At 53.5% G+C, this 17998-nt stretch overlaps 6 protein-coding genes across 6 annotated transcripts; 2 read left to right on the top strand and 4 right to left on the bottom strand.

Moving 5' to 3' along the window:
* Positions 1–395: 395 nt before the first annotated feature.
* PG997_006313 (Hexokinase) lies at positions 396–2196 on the top strand (the record flags this gene model as incomplete). Its single annotated transcript, XM_066810628.1, has 5 exons — positions 396–661; positions 730–1005; positions 1075–1647; positions 1730–1888; positions 1938–2196. The coding sequence occupies 5 exons, from the start codon at positions 396–398 to the stop codon at positions 2194–2196; spliced, it is 1533 nt and encodes a 510-aa protein (XP_066669551.1).
* Positions 2197–2870: 674 nt separating this feature from the next.
* PG997_006312 (uncharacterized protein) lies at positions 2871–4891 on the bottom strand (the record flags this gene model as incomplete). Its single annotated transcript, XM_066810627.1, is given in 4 exon segments — positions 2871–3004; positions 3028–3155; positions 3172–4524; positions 4752–4891. 4 exon segments carry the CDS (start codon positions 4889–4891, stop codon positions 2871–2873), a joined length of 1755 nt encoding a protein of 584 aa, XP_066669550.1.
* Positions 4892–6696: 1805 nt separating this feature from the next.
* Positions 6697–9793, bottom strand: PG997_006311 (beta-hexosaminidase; the record flags this gene model as incomplete). Its single annotated transcript, XM_066810626.1, has 6 exons — positions 6697–6822; positions 6888–8104; positions 8161–8460; positions 8565–9485; positions 9535–9653; positions 9744–9793. 6 exons carry the CDS (start codon positions 9791–9793, stop codon positions 6697–6699), a joined length of 2733 nt encoding a protein of 910 aa, XP_066669549.1.
* A 1454-nt stretch (positions 9794–11247) lies between these two features.
* PG997_006310 (carbohydrate esterase family 9 protein) lies at positions 11248–12621 on the top strand (the record flags this gene model as incomplete). Its single annotated transcript, XM_066810625.1, has 2 exons — positions 11248–12314; positions 12378–12621. 2 exons carry the CDS (start codon positions 11248–11250, stop codon positions 12619–12621), a joined length of 1311 nt encoding a protein of 436 aa, XP_066669548.1.
* Positions 12622–12804: 183 nt separating this feature from the next.
* Positions 12805–13476, bottom strand: PG997_006309 (uncharacterized protein; the record flags this gene model as incomplete). The annotated part of the gene is made up of 1 exon (XM_066810624.1): positions 12805–13476. One exon carries the CDS (start codon positions 13474–13476, stop codon positions 12805–12807), a length of 672 nt encoding a protein of 223 aa, XP_066669547.1.
* A 100-nt stretch (positions 13477–13576) lies between these two features.
* Positions 13577–15818, bottom strand: PG997_006308 (UvrD/REP helicase; the record flags this gene model as incomplete). Its single annotated transcript, XM_066810623.1, has 4 exons — positions 13577–13983; positions 14109–14630; positions 14679–15395; positions 15446–15818. 4 exons carry the CDS (start codon positions 15816–15818, stop codon positions 13577–13579), a joined length of 2019 nt encoding a protein of 672 aa, XP_066669546.1.
* Between the last annotated feature and the right edge of the window lie 2180 nt (positions 15819–17998).

Here is a 17998-nt window from a genome sequence, read left to right as displayed (position 1 = left end):
TTGGTTTCCGTGTTCGGTAGGTAATAGTGGCATCTTCAGACATACCAGATCGACCGACAGGGCAGCACCCTCCTCCTACCTTCGCTCCTTATTGTTGCTGCTATTGTTGTCTCTCACACATACCACCGCATACCTCGATCGGATCGGCATGTTCCATTCATCCCGCTCCAGTCTATACGAGTCTTGACGCACAAGCAAACATCGCCTCTCCGTCCTGAGATCGCCTCTTTTGTGGTGGAAATGGCGATTGTTGTCACATTCTCCATACCTATTCGCATACCTGGATAGTGTCTTCCCTCCCCCCATTACAGCGTACATTTCCAGAGTTACGTGACTTGAGAATCCCTCTGGCTTTTTAAAGATCTGCAGGGCGCTCCATTTTCACGCCCAATGTCATGCAGTCATTCACTCCCGCCATAGTCATTCTGCGGAAAGCCATGTTAGCAGCCTTGAAGACCCTGGTCCGGGGTCGGTCCTTCTTGCAGGCCCTCTTTGCCTTCTGGATAAGTCCGGCCGTGTTGAAGGAGCACCATGTCAACGGAGCAACGCTGCAGCCGCGGCCGAGGACCATCGAGGACTTCCTGAAGGAGGCCGAGGATCTCTTGATGGGCCCTCTTGATGGCGGCCGGCTGAGCGACTTCTCGTCACAACTGAAGCTGCAGTTCCGGGAGCGGATGCAGAGCCATGCCGAATCTATGCTGCCTTCCTACAACCACCTCCTGCCATCAGGCAAGAGACGGGCCAGTTCCTGGCTCTGGACGTCGGCGGCTCGACCTTGCGAGTGGCATTGGTCGAACTGAACAGCCGGGAGATGCCCGGGCGTGAATGCAGCATCGTCCGGATCGATACTTTCAAAATCACCCCTGAGCTTAAGCTCCTCAAGGGAATGGCATTCTTTGACTGGATGGCTGCGCGCATCAAGGAGGTGTTTTCGGATGGTGACACACAGGGGCGTGACCCTGAAAGCCCGATACCGATGGGCTTAGCATGGAGTTTCCCAGTAGAGTAAGATGTTTTCGCAACCCCAAATCTTAGCGATGCAGCCTGTTCCAACTAATATTTTGAACCAACTAGGCAAACATCATTAGGGAGTGGTCTTCTCTTGGGCATGGGAAAGGGGTTCCTCGCCACCGATGGGCTATTGGGCCAAGATCTTGGCGCCATCTTGGAGAAGGCCTGCAAGAATGCTGGCCTAAACGTTCAATTGGGCGCCATCGTGAATGACGGGTCGGCAACACTTCTCTCCCAGGCCTACGTCCACTCCTCGACCAGGTTCGGTCTGATTCTTGGTACCGGGACCAATATTGCGGTGCACCTTCCCGTCTCCGCCTTTGGCCGCGGGAAGTTTGGAAATCGCCCCGAGACCTGGTTCGACTCGGCCAGTCATGTCATTGTGAACACCGAGCTGGGTATGTTCGGGAAGGACATACTGCCCATGACACGGTGGGACAAGCTTCTTAGCGCAGCGCACCCGAGGCCAGAGTTCCAGCCCCTGGAGCATTTTGTCGCTGGGTTTTATCTCGGCGAAATCTGCAGGTTCGCCTTGATCGAAGCCATCGAGGAGACTGGGTTACTTGGTGGCGTTGTACCACCGTCACTAGAGAAACCGTACTCTCTCGACACTGCAACTTTATCCAGGATCGAAGTGTAAGTCCCTCCTCTGGAGGCGAGCTTCCTAACTCAAATTCAATCCAGTGGTCAACACCTGCTAACTCTTGTCATCCTCTAGTGATCAATCATCCACTTTCGACACCGCCCTCCCCTACTTCGCCGCCACGCACCCGTCCCCCGTTAAACCCACCGTCTCCGACCTGGCCGCGATCCGGGCCCTCGCCTCCTTCATCTCGCGCCGCTCGGCCGCGCTCCTCGCCGCCTCGGTGTTCTCGCTGTGGGAAGTCCGACATGAGACCGAGGCCGAGTACATCACCACCCGACAGAATACTGCGCGCGCCGCACCCCCTGGTAGCCGAGGCCGCGGCCGAGCACGCGCTCGAGCGCACCAAGGTCGCCTTCAACGGCTCCGTCATCGAGCACTACCCGGCCTACCAGACCAACTGCCAGCGCTACATCGACCAGCTCGTCGGTGGGCAGAGCAAGCACAAGGGTGCCATTGAGCTCGTGCCTGCGCTTGAGAGCTCGATCCTCGGTGCCGCCGTGGCGTTGGCTTGTACCGATGGCGAACAGGGAGTACAGTAATAGTTAGCCGAACAGGGAAAATAAAAGTGAGCGCGCGGTGCCTCCTTTACCTGATCACATTGGCTGGCCGATAAAAAGGGAAAAAGGAAGCCGATTCATCTATATATACTTGCGTACGCAAACGTTCATGGGGCATTTCTGCATCTATATATGCATTTCAGGTGGAATTAACTGGATCTGGCATTGGAACATATTCATTTGAGAGGGTATAATCAGATTCATGGTCTACTTATCCGTTTGGCGTCTTCCAGGGTGGCAATTTCACATCATACATAGCTTTTGTACTTTCAAGCGTTGAGAACCGCTTCGAGTAATCCAGAGTATATCGAAACCAGTGTAACTGTTTTGAGAAACAAGGCCCAAATCTGACCGAACCACGAGACCACATTCAGAAGAAAATAACAAGAGGGTATAATAGTTAAAACCCCAAAGATAAAGAAAATATACCAAATGGTGGCTTTCCATACCTATCCACAGCCCGCCGAAAATCGTATGCGCTCCTCCCCCAGCGACTTCATAGACCGGGTCTCTCAAATAAATCATCCAAAGTACAGGCCAACACCAGATCGCAACCAAACACAACTGTGTCGTGTACCTCGTCTCTAATTTGAATAGGATAATCATCTAGCCACCCACAAAGACCATTCAGTCAATGTAGTGATCATTCATCACTGTTATTCCGCGGAGAAGTATCGTTTTGCCTTACTCCTGACTTTCTGGGCCTGTATTTCTTGCGGCACGGCGATATGATGGACGATGTGCGGACCTAGCTTTGTTAGCATGGCATTTAACTGTCTTCCAAGCCATTCTGAAGATCAAGGATAAACTCACGGTATACAGTATCCACCAAGGGTGTCCAATCGTCGATGCTCAGGGGGAAATACTCATACAGCTGCTCCGTCTCTTCGGAGGGGCTGCCGTGGCTCTGGTTCGTGCCGGTGCGGTTCAGGCGGGGGGCTCTGCAGCGTGTCCGACGTCGAGCGGTTGTTGGGGCTGCGCTCGTCTTCCGACAGGGACAGGCTTATGGGTCCCAGTGTCGATACCACCGCGGCTGTCGTCGAGGAACCGCCGCCCTTGGACGAAGAGGCAAATGATGTCTTGTGCGGGGTCTTATGGCCACTGGAAGAATGCGACGACGATGTGCTGTCTTTCGACGTCCAGGATGGCACGGGTGGTCGGCTAAGATTGGGAGATATGGATACTTTCTTCGATGGGTGCTGGGGCGTATTATTGTTCGATTGTGTGTTGGTATAAGCCGGTGTAGGGGTGGCATTCCAATCGTTGGTGGCTGTTGATGTATGCATGGCACCACCGATACTCTGGTACCTGTGTAGACTCTGACTCATGTCGGAACGCTCATGTTTCAAGTTATTCATGTGCGCCGCGCTATTGTTATTGTCATTGTTGCTGTTGTTGTTGCTGCTACCGTTGTCTACAGCACCGTCGCTATGTGTACGAGGGCGATCGACGCTGCTGCCCTTCTTCTCGGCAGACAGCGGGACGTCCTTCCTGCTGTCGAAATTGCGGGGGCTTCGACCACGGACAATCACGGGACCGCTCTGGATCTCGGCAATTTTCATGAGATCGCCGCTCGCCTTCATCTTGCCCAAGAGACAGATCTGGACCACGTAGTGCTGCTGCAGGCCCTTCCGGCGTCCGTTGTTGGCCGTGGCCGACTTGAACTGCAAGCGCTTCCATGACATGGGCAGGCTTACACGGTGGCCGTCTACTTCTTGGCCGCCGGTCAGATCCAGTACCGACTTGGGCGGCGGGCCGGCTGTCTTGGTCTCCTGTCCTTCGCCGAGGGCCGGGTTGCTGCTCTTCCACGGGATGGAGATGATTTCTGTCGGCTTGCCCTCGATCGACTCCATGGCCGATATCGAGGCATAGAACTCGGTTATAGGCACCGCGCGCCCTTGCTCGTTGATGACCTGTGTACAATGCCTTGGCATGGTGATCTGACCCGAGCACTGCCAGAGGTTCCGCCTGTAGCACGTGAGCTCTAGCGGCCGGCCCGTTGTCTCCCCGCCAAACACATCCTCGGCGACGAAGAACATGCCGTAGAGCTCCGCCGAGAGGTTCAGCTCCGACATGGCGCCCGTGGTGTCGTCTACGGGCTGGGCCTTGACGGTGGTGGCGGAGAAGCCGAGCAGCTTGTCGTCCAGCTGCTGCGGCGACGAGCCCTCGTCGTGGAAGGCATTATTCGGGTCCGGCGCAATCTCGTAGGGCTTGGCGTAGTTGAAGGGGTCTTCGAAGGTGGTCGAGAAATTCTCGAATTCATACGTAGGCGTAAAAGGCAGACCGTGCAGTCCACCGTTCACATTATCGCTATATTCCAATCCCCGAGCTTGTCAGTCTAGGCTCCTTGGTACGAGGCACATGAGTCGTCGCAGGGGGTCGTTCCGATGCTGATGGAGTTGGGTTGAGAGCACACGGCGCACAAAGAGCTTCCCCGCCTCATATATTTGTTTGAGTGGTAGGATGCGACGGCCAGGAAAGCAGACGGCAGACAGGGCGCGAAAGAGAAGGAAGCACAGGGCGCAATCGCAACTCACAGGATAGACTCGTCAAAAGCGAGGTCTTGGTCAAATGCTTCGATACCTAACCCGGGACCCAGAGGGCCGTTCAGCCCTATAGTGTCGTTGGGACTTGCGCCAGACGGCATGGCCGGCGGCATTGAATTGAAGGTCGCCATCGCATTGTCATGACCCCGTTCGGATCTGGGGCATCATCTGTTTGTTCTGCCTGGGGAGAGAGGGCCCTATCCGTATCGGGGACAGCGTTTGTCTGTTTGTTTGGCTGTTTGATCGGGCTGTTTGTACGTTCGCCGGCTGGCGCCGAAGGATCTCGAGTAGCCCGGGAAGCGGGTGGCTATGCCTTCCTTCTGTATCTAGCCCGTTTGCGACTGTTCTAAAACAGCTGGGTAGCGACTTTGGGGTATTGTAGGAGGTGCAACAAATCAATGTCTGCTGTTTCGCAGCTCGCCTTGCCGTCACGGTCGAAAGCCCACCAACGATGGATTTGGATCATGGACAGGAAGAGGCGAGGCAGTAGTCGAGGCCCCAAGTGAGAAGGATCATTTGCTCGCAACGAACCTGCATGTTTTGGCTTACTTACTTCTCTCCCGACATGTAGCTACCTAGGTAGGTATGAGGTATGTAGGTCCCCGTATACGTATGCCCAGCATTAGCATGGGGATTGATTAGCGGCACTCGGATGATGCACTACCTTTCGAGTACATGGAGAAAAGGGCAGTTTGGCACTTTACATAGCTCATTTGCTCCCCATCCCTACCAGTCGGTAAAGCAGAGCACATCCACGAGCCAATTGATTGGGATCTTATTACCTGCCGCTTGGAACGGCCAAAGGCGGAGGTGGAGCACCCAAGCTTCTCTCGACGCCCTTGGCCTCAGGAATTAGTGTGGTAGTGCCCTGTCAAGTACCCAGGTAGAGAGACTAGAGGAGCCTAGAGGCCCCCGAACGAACCGCTGTGGGGTGGCCAGTTTGGCTACTGTAAGTAAGTAGGTATCAGCTCGGCCAAATCCTCCAGCCATTGGCCTGTTTGAGCCGAGGAGTTCTGGTGCTATGTGTCTTGAACAACCAGCCTTCCTCTGGAGACATTATGATGTCGCGATACATGTAGCTAACTTGCATCTGCAGCAAGATGGATTGACCCAATCTCCAATGCCGCTGCCTCTGCCTCTCGGGGGCGTTTCCAACACGTTGAATACCACCCTCCGCTCCCCTGGCAGCTACAGCCTTAGGTACATGTACCCAGAGCCCTGCCTTGATTAAACGTTTCTATCTCCACCACTCACATCAAATTGATATGTCCATTTCAAAATGCGATCCTCTTTGCATCCATCGTTTACGGAAGGTGGGTTTGGCCGAGGTTACTCTGGTTGGCGGCTTCCCCGTTCAAGTCAATCAAGCCATGCAGGGCAACATGTATGCGACTGCGTACATAGCCCCGTGCACAGATACAAGCTAAGGTTGTGTTCAGGTCACTCGTGAATTCGCTTGAGAATCCGATTATAGGTCGAGATAGTACCATCAGAGTTCAAGAGCCACTAACCTTGCAGGATGGGACCGTCGCTGTCAATGTACATTCTTTACGGCATCCTTCGCCTATCACACAGGACTCAGAGGTCCGCCCGCGGGTTCCGTGGAGTCAGCAAGGCTCAGAATCATGCCATTCTAGCAAAGATGATAACAATATTCGATTTATGTAGCACAGTTCTCAGATCCCTCACGTCATCTCCCGTATCTCTATATCTTCTTCAGAAACAAACCTGCTTCGTTTTGCCTTCAATGGCCGCCGACCGGTAAGATCCCACAACTGATTGCCGAACATATGTGGCCGAGACTATTATACACGAACAAACCGAATAGGGTAGTCAAGTAACATCTCCAAAGCAATATTAGTAAATCCAACAATAACCCTAAACAAATCACAAGCTACGCGGCATCAACAAACTAGGCAACATGTTAGCAAATGTGTTATGGCATGGGTGCTGGATACAAGTAGTGAGCAGTTACAGTATCAGGTGAATTCGTGATCTCGTCAAACGTCTGCTGGATGTCAAACCCCATGGCCGCGAGGGGTTCGTGAAAGTCTTCAAGCACCTATTATCGACGTCGTCAGCATGGAAAGCGACAGAGGACCGAGACGAGACGGTTGCGTCACTCACATAACTCAGCACGCTCCGAGTGGCTTTGTGGCCCTTGTTCTGCCTCAGCCCCATGAGGGCCAGGCCCTGCAGCAGCAATGTCGACTGGGCCGTCGACGGTACAATGGGGGCGATGATGCCGCCAATTACCTCGGAAGAGGATGTAGACTGTAGCGCCGGGACGTAATTTGCTAAGTGGCTGCCCGGCGGACAGACAATGACCGTCGCGAGAATATCATCAGCAGTAGTCTTGGCCCGGACGACGCCGCAGGCTCTTCCCGTCAGTGCAAACTTGTAGAGCTCGACGACGTCCGGCGTGGCATGCGTAGCAACTAGGTTCAGCACGCTTTCTGCATTCTCAAGTCCTTGAATCAGGTCGAAGCAGATGAGTGCCCGCTGGATGCTCTGTGCGAGGCCTTCTGGAGCAGCCCATGCGTGCAGGTCTTCAATAACCATGTTGGTCAAGCGCCTGGGGAACTGCGTGTCCCAGCCAATGTTGGTGAACCATGTCTTTTGTTCGTCTACAGGGACTCCGAGGAACGCAGCTGGGAATGTTGTCCCTAATTGGATCTTCTGGATGCCTGATCTCTGGAGTAGTGTTTTCACGGCCCTGCGGTGTAACGATCTGCCAATCGACACGTTGCGTTTTGCAGGGTCGACAAATATGGCTCCAATAGAACCCAATCCTTTGGTGTAATAGGTTGCCACAAAGCCATACAGAGCTTGGGTGCTGCTATTCCGAACAACATAGTGGGCTTCCTCTACGCTGGGGTTGAACAGTTGAAACGTGTGGGCGCTGCTGGCGCTGTAAGGCAGACTTGGCGTGCTGGAACGTGCCAGTGCACTGAGCAGTTCATCAAGAGCATGGCTATCCCTTTCATGATCGTAGCTTTCAACAAGCCACTGCTGTCTGCTCTTCGTAACCTTCTTGGCTTTCCTCATTGTACCGGGCATCGACCCCTGGGGGACGAAATCGCCATACAGAGCACGGACAAGAGACGCCATCGCTGTTTCCGTGAAGTCGAACGTGCAAATGTAGGTTCCAATAGACTTGTCCATGGCAAAATCGTACGGCGAACTCACGGCTACCACGATCAAGGACTTCTTTTGGCCTGTAGCGCGAAGCATTTGACACATCATCGCGATGTGCTTGGTAAAACCTGACTGGTAAAGATTTCGATTTGCATCAGCTGTCACCAGAATAATTGACGATGCTCGATGGATCAAGTTTTCATGAACTTTGTGACATTAGCTTACAGAAAGCCTTGGCCCAAGGCGATGGGGGATATCTTACCTGGTCGAAGCCCATTGGCAGTGTACGAGGTATGCAACAGTTTCCCGTGCCGGGCACGCGCTATTGAGCGACCAAGCTCTCGAAAGACTCCTTCGCCACTCATTATAGCACCTCTCTCCTGGTGAACCCATTTCTCGTGCATAGTGACGGAACCAATCTTTGATGCGGCCTTCTCCATCATGCTTTTCGTTGCTGCTGAAGCGGGCAGTGGTTTTACGAGCGGTGTGAGAAGTAATAGCTCCTCCTCCTGGAGCAAGCTCTGCGAGAGAGGAAGTAATCCCTCCTTATCTCTTACCACTGCTATCGAATGATCGTAAGCTTTCCGGGACAGGTTCAAGTGGGTTGGGTGTGTCTTAGAGAGAAGAGAAAGCCCAGGGGGTTCAGAGCCTTTTGCCAGGATGTACAGCTGCTTTTCATCTTCAGTACGCGCTTGACTGACGTATGAATGCGCTCCTTGGAAATAATTCCGTTTTCGATACCCAGTTTGAGGCCCGATATAGCCTCAAGTTGGACGTCGTGAGCACGGCATAGCAGCACCAAGTCATTACCTGCCTCAACAGCCATCACAGTGCCCCCTTTCACGCCATATTCTTGGATGAGGGACTCCATCTCTAGGCATTCCGAGATGGCAACGCCGCTAAAGCCGAGATCATTCCGCAGCAGGTCGTCCACGACTTGCTCAGAGAGACAAGCGTGCATGACATTCATCCCGGCATTAGCAATGCCAACGCCGCCAATGAACATAGCATCTAAGCGACCGGTGGCAATTGCATTGCGAAACGGGACAAGAGCACTCAGACTTAACTCTTCCAGCGTCTGGGTAATGATAGGCATATCCAAGCTCGAGCCGAGGAAGTCCAGGTTACCATATGATGGGAAATGCTTGCCGCAAGTCGCGACTCCAGCATCCTTGTACCCGTTGAGGGTTGCAATCCCATACTGCGACGCTTCTTGGGGGTCATCACCGATGGCCCTGACACCCAGGGGCTGATGGCGGGCGTTTGTCAGAACATCGAGTACGGGCCCCAGGATCAAGTTGACGCCGACGGCTGATATCTCCGTGGCTGTAGCCTTGGCTACGCTATAGGCTAATTCAGTACTGCCAGCGGCAGCAATGCCCATCGCGCTAGGAAACTGGCATATGTAGTCTTCGTCGAACAGGCTGTTGACTCCGCCATTTTCTTGGTCAAGAGCGATCAGTAGCGGGTGAGGGTGACCTGCTTGGTGAGCTATGGTCTGGAGCTCCTGAACCAAGCTTGCCGTCTGTTCGGCAGCTGCGAATATGTTGTCAGCCCTGGTCAAGCACGCGATGTATACAGATCTCCCTAAGTAGTATAAAGTTATAATACAAATCTTCGGGAAGGGGGCCTTTACACTTGAGATTCTTGGCAGTGAGAAGTATGGACCCGAGATGATGCTCTTCGATGAGGCTTCTGATTTGAGGTGTTATCTCGGTCCCGTCCCATCCCATGATCAGAGTCTGACCGATCGCCCTAGCCCGTAGTCAGTCATAGCTCCGTGTCGGCGTGTCTGCGTCCTTCCTCCTCTCGCAGATGGACCATGGACAGATCCGGGGCACGTACCAGTCAAGGTCCTGCCATAGTGGGTCGAGGTCCCCGTCTCCGTGGGCCATCTCGAAGTCTGCCCGGGTCTCCGGTGTTACGTTATGCTGGGCGGAGACACCTGGCGCACATGAAGGGCAGACCCGGAGGTAGTCCGGAAATGCAGTATAAGGTGCGTGTAACGGGGAAGAATGGACCGGACACCCTTCTAAATTTTCTAGACGAAGCTTCGGGTTGGCTGGCACTGCTGCGAGTAAAGTACTAGTAGCAGTATAGTAGCAGAGGCAATATCATCTGCCTACGGGCCGAATGTACGATAGCCTTTTCCAGAAGCCTGATGGTAATCAAGCGACCGCTCAAGGCACAAACAGCCCCGAGTAACCTTTCGCTTGGGCAGTCAGCATGTCCAGAAATGATTGGATGGCTCGCAGGATTCCCGCTAGCCCGCTTTTGGCCTTGTCTCTCCCCAGGCGGGCAGGCCCCTTCTCAAGTGCCCGCCCGGTACATATCGCGGGGCAGATTTATTTAGGTGGTCCCCCCGCAACGTTACCTTTAGTTTTGATGCTCTCTGTGGGTGGCACATTCACTGACAAGCGCTGTTGCTGTCTAGCCCTCCAGTCTCGTGCGAAGTCCTGCTACCTTCCACAAGCTGATCAGAAGAGTCTAGAAATCCAGTCAATACCCAAACTGTGTTTCACTTCAACCCGACAGTATGCGAACGGCTATTCCCGACTAGGTGATGATCGATATCCCAGTCTTGGCCATGATAGCATGTACAGTAAGTGCTACGTACAAACACGCCTAGCCAGGTAACGTCTGCCGGCGGTGGTACTGTCCAACAGAGAGCCTAGAGAGAGAGCTAGCGATCGTGGTGTCGGGTCTTACCACTACATCTCCCCTTATCAACGAATGCCAGCTTGGGCTTGGCTCACATGCCCGCATCTACAGGCTGCTGAGACTCGGCTGCTCGGAGGGCCGATGGGCGTGGAGCGTGGAGCCTTGCATCACGTTGAAGGCAAAGATTGGCACCAGTCACGCTTTGCACCGATGATGATGAGTCTTTGTCGTGTCACAGTCCACGAGCCAGGCACATACGAGTACTCGAGAGTCAACGAGGGCGAGTGCGGACCCAACCGGCCCCACCCGGTGTTGAGATGCGAGAGGTCCCCAGTTTGGCCCATCAGTGATCGTCGCTAGTCCAGTCTAGGTACGCAGACTGACGTTGCTATCATCGGCGCCCTCGCTCGCTGTTAGTAGCTGGAATATCCCGACGTTAGCTGCGAGCCCACGCCGGGTTTCGGCTGCACCGGGGCGTCATCACACGTCGCTTTTTGACGGGTGCTCCATCACGATAAGTACTTGTAGGTGTCTCGCTCCCCCTGGCCTTTGTAGTATTTGTCCATGGAGGTCCAGCTGCTCGCCCAAGGGGCTACTATCCTATTACTTGACGACACATAACCCTGTTAAGAAAATCATTGTATCAAAGATTTAAACCTTCTTTCTCCATCTGGTCAGTTCAGCCATCATGCCGCACTCGTTGCCGCCGTCGCCAAAAGCGTCGCCCAAGGAGGGTGCCAACGGCATCACTAAGTTCACCAACTGTCGCATCTTGAGAGGCGACCAGCTCGTAGAGGAGGATCTGTGGGTGAACTCCGTCACTGGAAAGATTGTCAGAAGCCAAGCTGCCTTCTTCGACGACTCTATCCTCCCCGACGAGACCATCAACCTAGGTGGCCGCATCCTATCTCCAGGTCTCATCGAAGCCCAACTGAACGGGGCGTTTGGCTTCAACTTCTCGTCATTAGTGGAGCCTGCAGAGTATGCCAAGAAGGTCCGATATGTGAATAAGCAGATGGTGGCCACGGGCGTTACCTCCTATGTCCCGACCATCACAAGTCAGACCAGCGAACTGTACAGGAGAGCCCTGCCCTTCCTCGGGCCTTCTGGACACGTGCAAGTGGCAGAGGATGGCGCAGAATCTCTGGGCGCCCATTGCGAAGGGCCATTCCTTAGCCCAACCAAGAACGGCATCCACAACGTCGATGTGCTGCAGCAAGCGCAGAGTTTCGATGACCTAGTTGACTGTTACGGGATCGAGAATCTGATGCCCGAATATCCTGACGAAGCCCCTCGCATCAAGATCATCACGGCGGCCCCCGAACTTGGCCAGATGACCAACCTCATCCCCGAGCTGACCAGTCGGGGCATCATCTACTCCATCGGCCATTCGGAGGCCACCTACGAAGAAGCCTCGGCAGCAGTGGCCGCGGGCGCCACCATGATCACCCATCTGTTCAACGCGATGCGGCCACTGCATCACCGAAATCCTGGCATTTTCGGCACTCTCGGCATCGCAGAAAGCCAGCCCCGGCCGTACTTTGGGATCATCTCGGATGGCGAGCACTTGCATCCTACGACCATCAAGATCGCCTTCAACGCGCATCCGGAAGGGTTTATCCTCGTCACCGACGCTATGCACCTCGTAGGACTGCCTGACGGGACATACCAATGGACCAACGGGGACTGCACAAGCCATATTGTGAAGAAGGGCCCGAAACTGATTCTGCAAGGGTCGGATAGAATCGCTGGCAGGTAAGCTGGGCCGTTCCCCAGTTCAAGATACCCAAAAGGGAGATGCTAACGGAATATCCTCAGCTCCATCACATTGATCGAGTGTGTCAACAACTTCCTGAACTGGACAGGTGCCAGTATTCCACAGGCACTCAAAGCCGTCACGTCGGCACCTGCTGCCATGCTGGGACTCCAGTGCCTCAAGGGCTGTCTGGATGATGGCGCAGATGCTGATTTAGTCGTGCTATCGGAGGTGCAGAATGGGAGTAGGACTGAGTTAGTCGTCGACGAGACGTGGAAATTCGGAAGCAAGGTCTTCAGCAGATAGACACCTGGCATCGCATCAGATAGACTGAGGACATCTCCATAGTTGGTACGAAAAGCATAGAATGGCTAGATCATGCTTCTTTCGTAGGATTCATGACACATAAATATAAATAAATTCTAATAAGGTCCTGGATCCGGTTCATGTCTCATGTTTTATCATACAAAGTTTGCATTGCCCCTTTCTCTATGGGCGCTTGATCGTGAGTGGTTTAAAGGGTTTCTTCAATCGATCCATGGGCGCAATACCCTCACGGCTCAAGCCCGCTGGTCTCTTAACTCCGCGGAACCCGAGCGCCTGAGGTGCGCCAACAGTTGTGGAATGGAAGCAAGAAGCCGGCCGCGTCTGTTCCTCTGCCGGCACCACTTCTGCTTCCTCATCTTCCTTCTCTGGCTTTGTTGGCGAGCTGGAAAAACAGGCGTACTGCTTCACCGCCGGAACCGCCTCCGGCGGTTCTGACGGCGTTGTTTTCGTCGGCCGGCTGGTCATCTTTGCGGATCCTAGCTTATGGCCCGTCAATGCCGGCTCAATGCCACCGGAGGCTTCGCTTTTAAGCAAGGGCGTGCCTTTCTGAGTAGGGTATATAGGATTTCGCCTGTTCCCAACACTCTGCGATTGGCCGAGCACACGTCGCGGCTGTAAAACGGGGGGTAGAGCCGAATCCGCTTCTTTTGACTTGTCATGGTCCGTGACTACGAACCCAAGCAGAGTCCTCTGTGCTGGAGGACGATTGCTAACCGGCCTCCGCGAAGGGCCAGCCACCGGGCCCGGCTTTGGTCGCGGCTCTTGTGGGTTTGCCACATGGTGTGCCCCGGCCGTGGTGAAACCAGGTAGGGTGAAGGAAGATGACTTTTGCATTGTTGTGGAATAAGGTGTGTTCCAACCTTCGACTGCTTCAGGATCACTCTGACCGGTATTGCTGATATGATGCGATTTGTGTCTCTTGAGCTGACGGGCTTCAGAAGAGGCTCCAGCTGATGACCTCCCCTGTCTCCTTCGCTTCAGTCGGGTCGGGGAAGAGATTGTCCTCGATAGGTGTCATATAAGCCATACCCTTGTAGATGGCATCCTCAGGCGGTAGTTCACGTCGTAGTATCCTTGCTACTTCTTGCATTATCGGCCGTTCAAATGAAGGACCCCGTTTGAGGAATTGCGTTGCCGAAAGATCCTCGACAAAGGGCGAAAGCTGCAGAGCATCATTACTGGTATGGGAGCCATACAGAGGGCAACTGAGATAGAGCAATGCTTGTGCACGAGTCATCGCGACGTAAAGTAAGCGCCGTTCCTCCGCGTCATCGTCAGACCGTATATGCGGGATCGAGCCTTTGTAAACGGCTGGTATGAAGACCATGGGCCATTCAAGGCCTTTTGGCAGCGTGTATAGTCGAAACAGTGACAAGAGGTTTGTCCTGGTTTTCGCTATCAGTCTGTTTGTCGGAGGCCAATGACACATTTGCGAGGAACTTGGCCAAGACATCCGTTTCGCGGACCTGTTCCACGCCTGCAATATCCGGCAGAGCGTCCTCTTCCGTAAGGCTTCGGGTCTTTCATGAATTCTGCAGCAAGGGCAACAAATTCCTGAACATTGGACCATCGTGACTCGTACTCGTCTCCGTATGTGTCCTCCAAGTGCTTCTCGAACCCCAAGTCCTTGAGGAGCTGCTCGATCAATTCCACCAGATCGAAGCCTTTTCCCTGGTCGGCCTCGACCCATTTTGTGCGTAGATTATTGATCATCTTGAGCAATTCGCCACTGATTTTCTGTTCTGTCTGTTTTCTGATCGTTGTCTTGGCATTGCGATCACCACGGCAATGCTTCACCAACAACTTCCAAAGACTTGTTGAACCCCGCTCGGCCTCTTCAAGCAGTGACTTGACTGTTGCATCGCCGATTCCTCGTTTCGGAACGTTGATGATACGCGCGAGGGCGTCATTGTTATCGGGCTGGTGAATGATTCGTAGGTAGTCAAGGACAACCTTGACTTCTGTTCGTTCGTAGAACTTGAAGCCACCTTCCAAAGAGTTAGTGAAGCTCAGCAACATGGGCGTCGACTACATACCAATCATTTTGTAGGGGATTCCATTTTTGCCGAGTGCAGACTCAACGTGCCGCGAGAGTATTGCCGATCTTAGAAGGATGGCGACATCGTCCTCTTTGATTATGCCGCCTGACATAGCCTTTGCACGCTTAATCTCGGAGACGATCCAATCCGCCTCGTCCATTTGGTTCTTCAGCCGACGAAGTACTGGGCGAGTGCCTTTGTTATGGACCGGCAGTAGGACCTTCTCGTAACGATCTTTATCTTGTTGAATGACTCTTAACGAAACGTCGAGAATGGAGCTGGATGAGCGATAGTTTTCCTCGAGAGATATCTCTTCAGTGCCATGGTAATCTCTGAGAAAGCGAAACAGATTCCTTATTTCTGCTGAGCGCCAGCCATAGATACTTTGGTCCGGGTCTCCAACAATGGTGATCCTCCGTCTCTCCTGTGCAAAGAGTCTCATGAGCTCGTATTGGACTCCATTGGTGTCCTGGTATTCGTCGATGAGAACGGATTGGATGTTGGAAACACACGACGGATACCGCCTCAGTAGCTCGACACAGCGCAAGAGTAGGTCATCATAGTCTAGTAGGTTCGCTCGTTCAAGGTGCTGTTGGTATTCAGCGAAGCAGGTCATGAAAGCTTTCGACTCGACGTCCTTGCCAGTTTTCGAGTTGGTCGGCGCATCGTCGACAGTCCCTCTGGCCTTTTTCTTGCTAATCCAAGCTTTGGCAGCTGGGGGTCGATCTTGGTATCCAGCCTTTTGCAGATTCGGGTGATAATACCCCTTGAGTCGGAATCATCTGCAATTCCAAACTTGGGGTCCAGCCCAATTCTTTGCCCGTATGTCGCAAGGTATCGGCGAGCGATACTATGGAAGGTACCGAGAACGATCTTCTTTTCTCGGCCACCACCAAGCGCCTTGCCTATCCGTTCCCTCATCTCGCGGGCCGCTTTGACGGTAAACGTCGCGACTAGCACGTCGCATGGCTGGTAGCCAACATGGTCGACAAGCCATACCACCCGCGAAGTCAGTGTGTGAGTCTTGCCACTGCCGGGACCGGCAAGGATCGCAACCGTAGAGGCATTGGAGCTGACAGCCTGGGTCTGCGCTTTATTCAGCGTGCTGAACAATGATGCATTGTTGACGACGGCCATGTTGTAAAGAAGCGCGGTTGTGGACACGCGCCACCTGGTGGGAAAAGGTTACTATTTGGACGAGAGTTCCATCGAAATGTTAAGCATGTCTCATATGACACATACGACGATAGATAGCTGGACGTTCTGGGTGCACGCATACACCGTTTGGGACGAATTGAACGTCCACGTCAAGGGCCGGCGCGTAAGACGTAATTACGAGGAGTAGCTTGAAGGGACGCGATGGCGAAGAGTGTAGTCGCGGTGTCACGTGTTTTGGTGCTGGGTGTTTTGAACGAGCCCAATAAAGCGGATCAATCACAGTCGGTCTGGCCCACGGAATATCATACATGGATTTCTTATGCTGACCGTGCCAAGTCGAGTGTAAGCCTCAATGAAGTCCTTTTAAGTTCTTCCAGAATAATTGGATTAAATAACAGGTTTCCGACAACAAGATAGATCTGCTTGTCCCATGATGTCAGAATAACCTTGTGGACTTGTAAAGTTACCGCGAGCCTGCAACGGCTCGTTTAGGTAGCTGTTTCGCAACATGGTATCTTCAATAACAAGGAACCACCATGGAACCCGTTTCGTTGCCTCACGCGACCATGTTCAATCATAGTGGAACGTGGAAGTTGTCTCTGCATGTAGGCTTACGGGTACTTGGGGTATTCACTATCTGTCACCTTTCTCTTTTTACGTCAAGTTGAAAGCGCGTGGTTCAGTACCTCGAACTTCAAGCCAGTTGCGAGTTAGCTATCACAAGAAGACATATGTGCCGGTAGGACTAGGAAGCTCTGGCTGTTTCTAAATGACCGAGGTTGAACATCTCAATTCAGCAATAAGCATCTTGTTTCGCAGCATAGCGTCAAGAGCCTACTTGCTTCCACAATGGCCTGGGAACCAAATTTCTGCCGAATTGTGTACTTAAGATAGTGAGCTCCGAAACAGCATCAATTCTGCGGCCCAACCGCAATTGGAGAAGGGTTCAGGCCTCTAGTTTAATCCAACCACGCCTCAATACGGGCACCAAATCACAATCGTGGAGAAGCTCCATCCATGGTTCACAGGCGAGCCGTCGTTGCGGCACAGGCATTAGGCTATACTGAGCATCCACCAGATCATGCTGCTCCGATACTGTACGGAGTATGCACTACTAAAAATATATCAAGCGTATATTTCGACAACTCGCATAATGCAGGAACATACTTATTATTAAGCATGTTTTTGAGGAGACTCTCCTCTCGAAACATGGACAGGATGCAGGCCATTGCGGTCAACTAGGTTGTGCCCGAGAAAGCCGTGCTACCGATGGGAATTGGCGAATGGTCCCCTGGCGTTCTCGGCCAGTGCGCAGGGGCAACAACGGAGAGACAGGCCGGGGAGGCTCACCCTATAAGATCTGGGCAATGTTTCATCCTTGTCCCTCCTCCCGCTGCTCGTGGAGGGCTATTCACCGGCGTTGCAGAAACAAATCATGCATAAATACACAGTTGATCTCTTCTCGGACCCCTAGTCCCCCGGGGTTGGCTGTTGCAGTGCATCTGTGTGACGAAGGATCGGCCCCAGGTGTGATTGACAGGAGCCAGCCTGGATGGAGTCGGATTCCCCGACCGAGCAGTAGTAGACTGGTAGTGGCGGGATGTGAAGAGTTTGTCACATAGAGAGAGGGGTTCCATTCGAAGACCGAACAGTGATCATGACATGGGAGATTGTGATGAGAGGGCTTACATGGCAGGTTTTAACATGCCCATTAAGACCAGACCCCGACTGGCGGTGGGCGGTGATATGCAGAGAGCAGCGAGCAGCCAGCAAGAAGCACATCTTGCCGCATGGGAAAAAGAACGGCCAATTAAGGCCTGGCCAATGAGAGGCGGGGGAGCTGTGGTGGCCAGGCGTGGCCAGGGGTCTCCGGCTGCGGGGTCGAGTACTGCCGGCCAATCGCATAGCTAGCTCGACTCTTGAGCGCTTAACTGCCCCTGCCATCTGCTATATCCGTCCAACCAAGATCAAGAATCTGCACCAACGCCTGCCGGCGACGTGAGCACCATCGCAATTCGATCGTCCTCACTGGGCGCTATTTGCGGATGTTGTCACGCACTCCCAGCGAGTAGGACAGCCCTGGCCCCCCAGGGCGCCAATTTGTTCATGTCGGCTTCGCCTTGCCAGACCCACCTCGACACAGGATGGGCATCACCACC

This window comes from Apiospora hydei (genome assembly GCF_038363865.1).
Source record: "Apiospora hydei strain CBS 114990 chromosome Unknown utg000005l_segment0_segment0, whole genome shotgun sequence".
Classification (NCBI taxonomy): Eukaryota; Fungi; Ascomycota; class Sordariomycetes; order Amphisphaeriales; family Apiosporaceae; genus Apiospora; species Apiospora hydei.
This window is presented reverse-complemented; position numbering and strand designations above follow the sequence as displayed.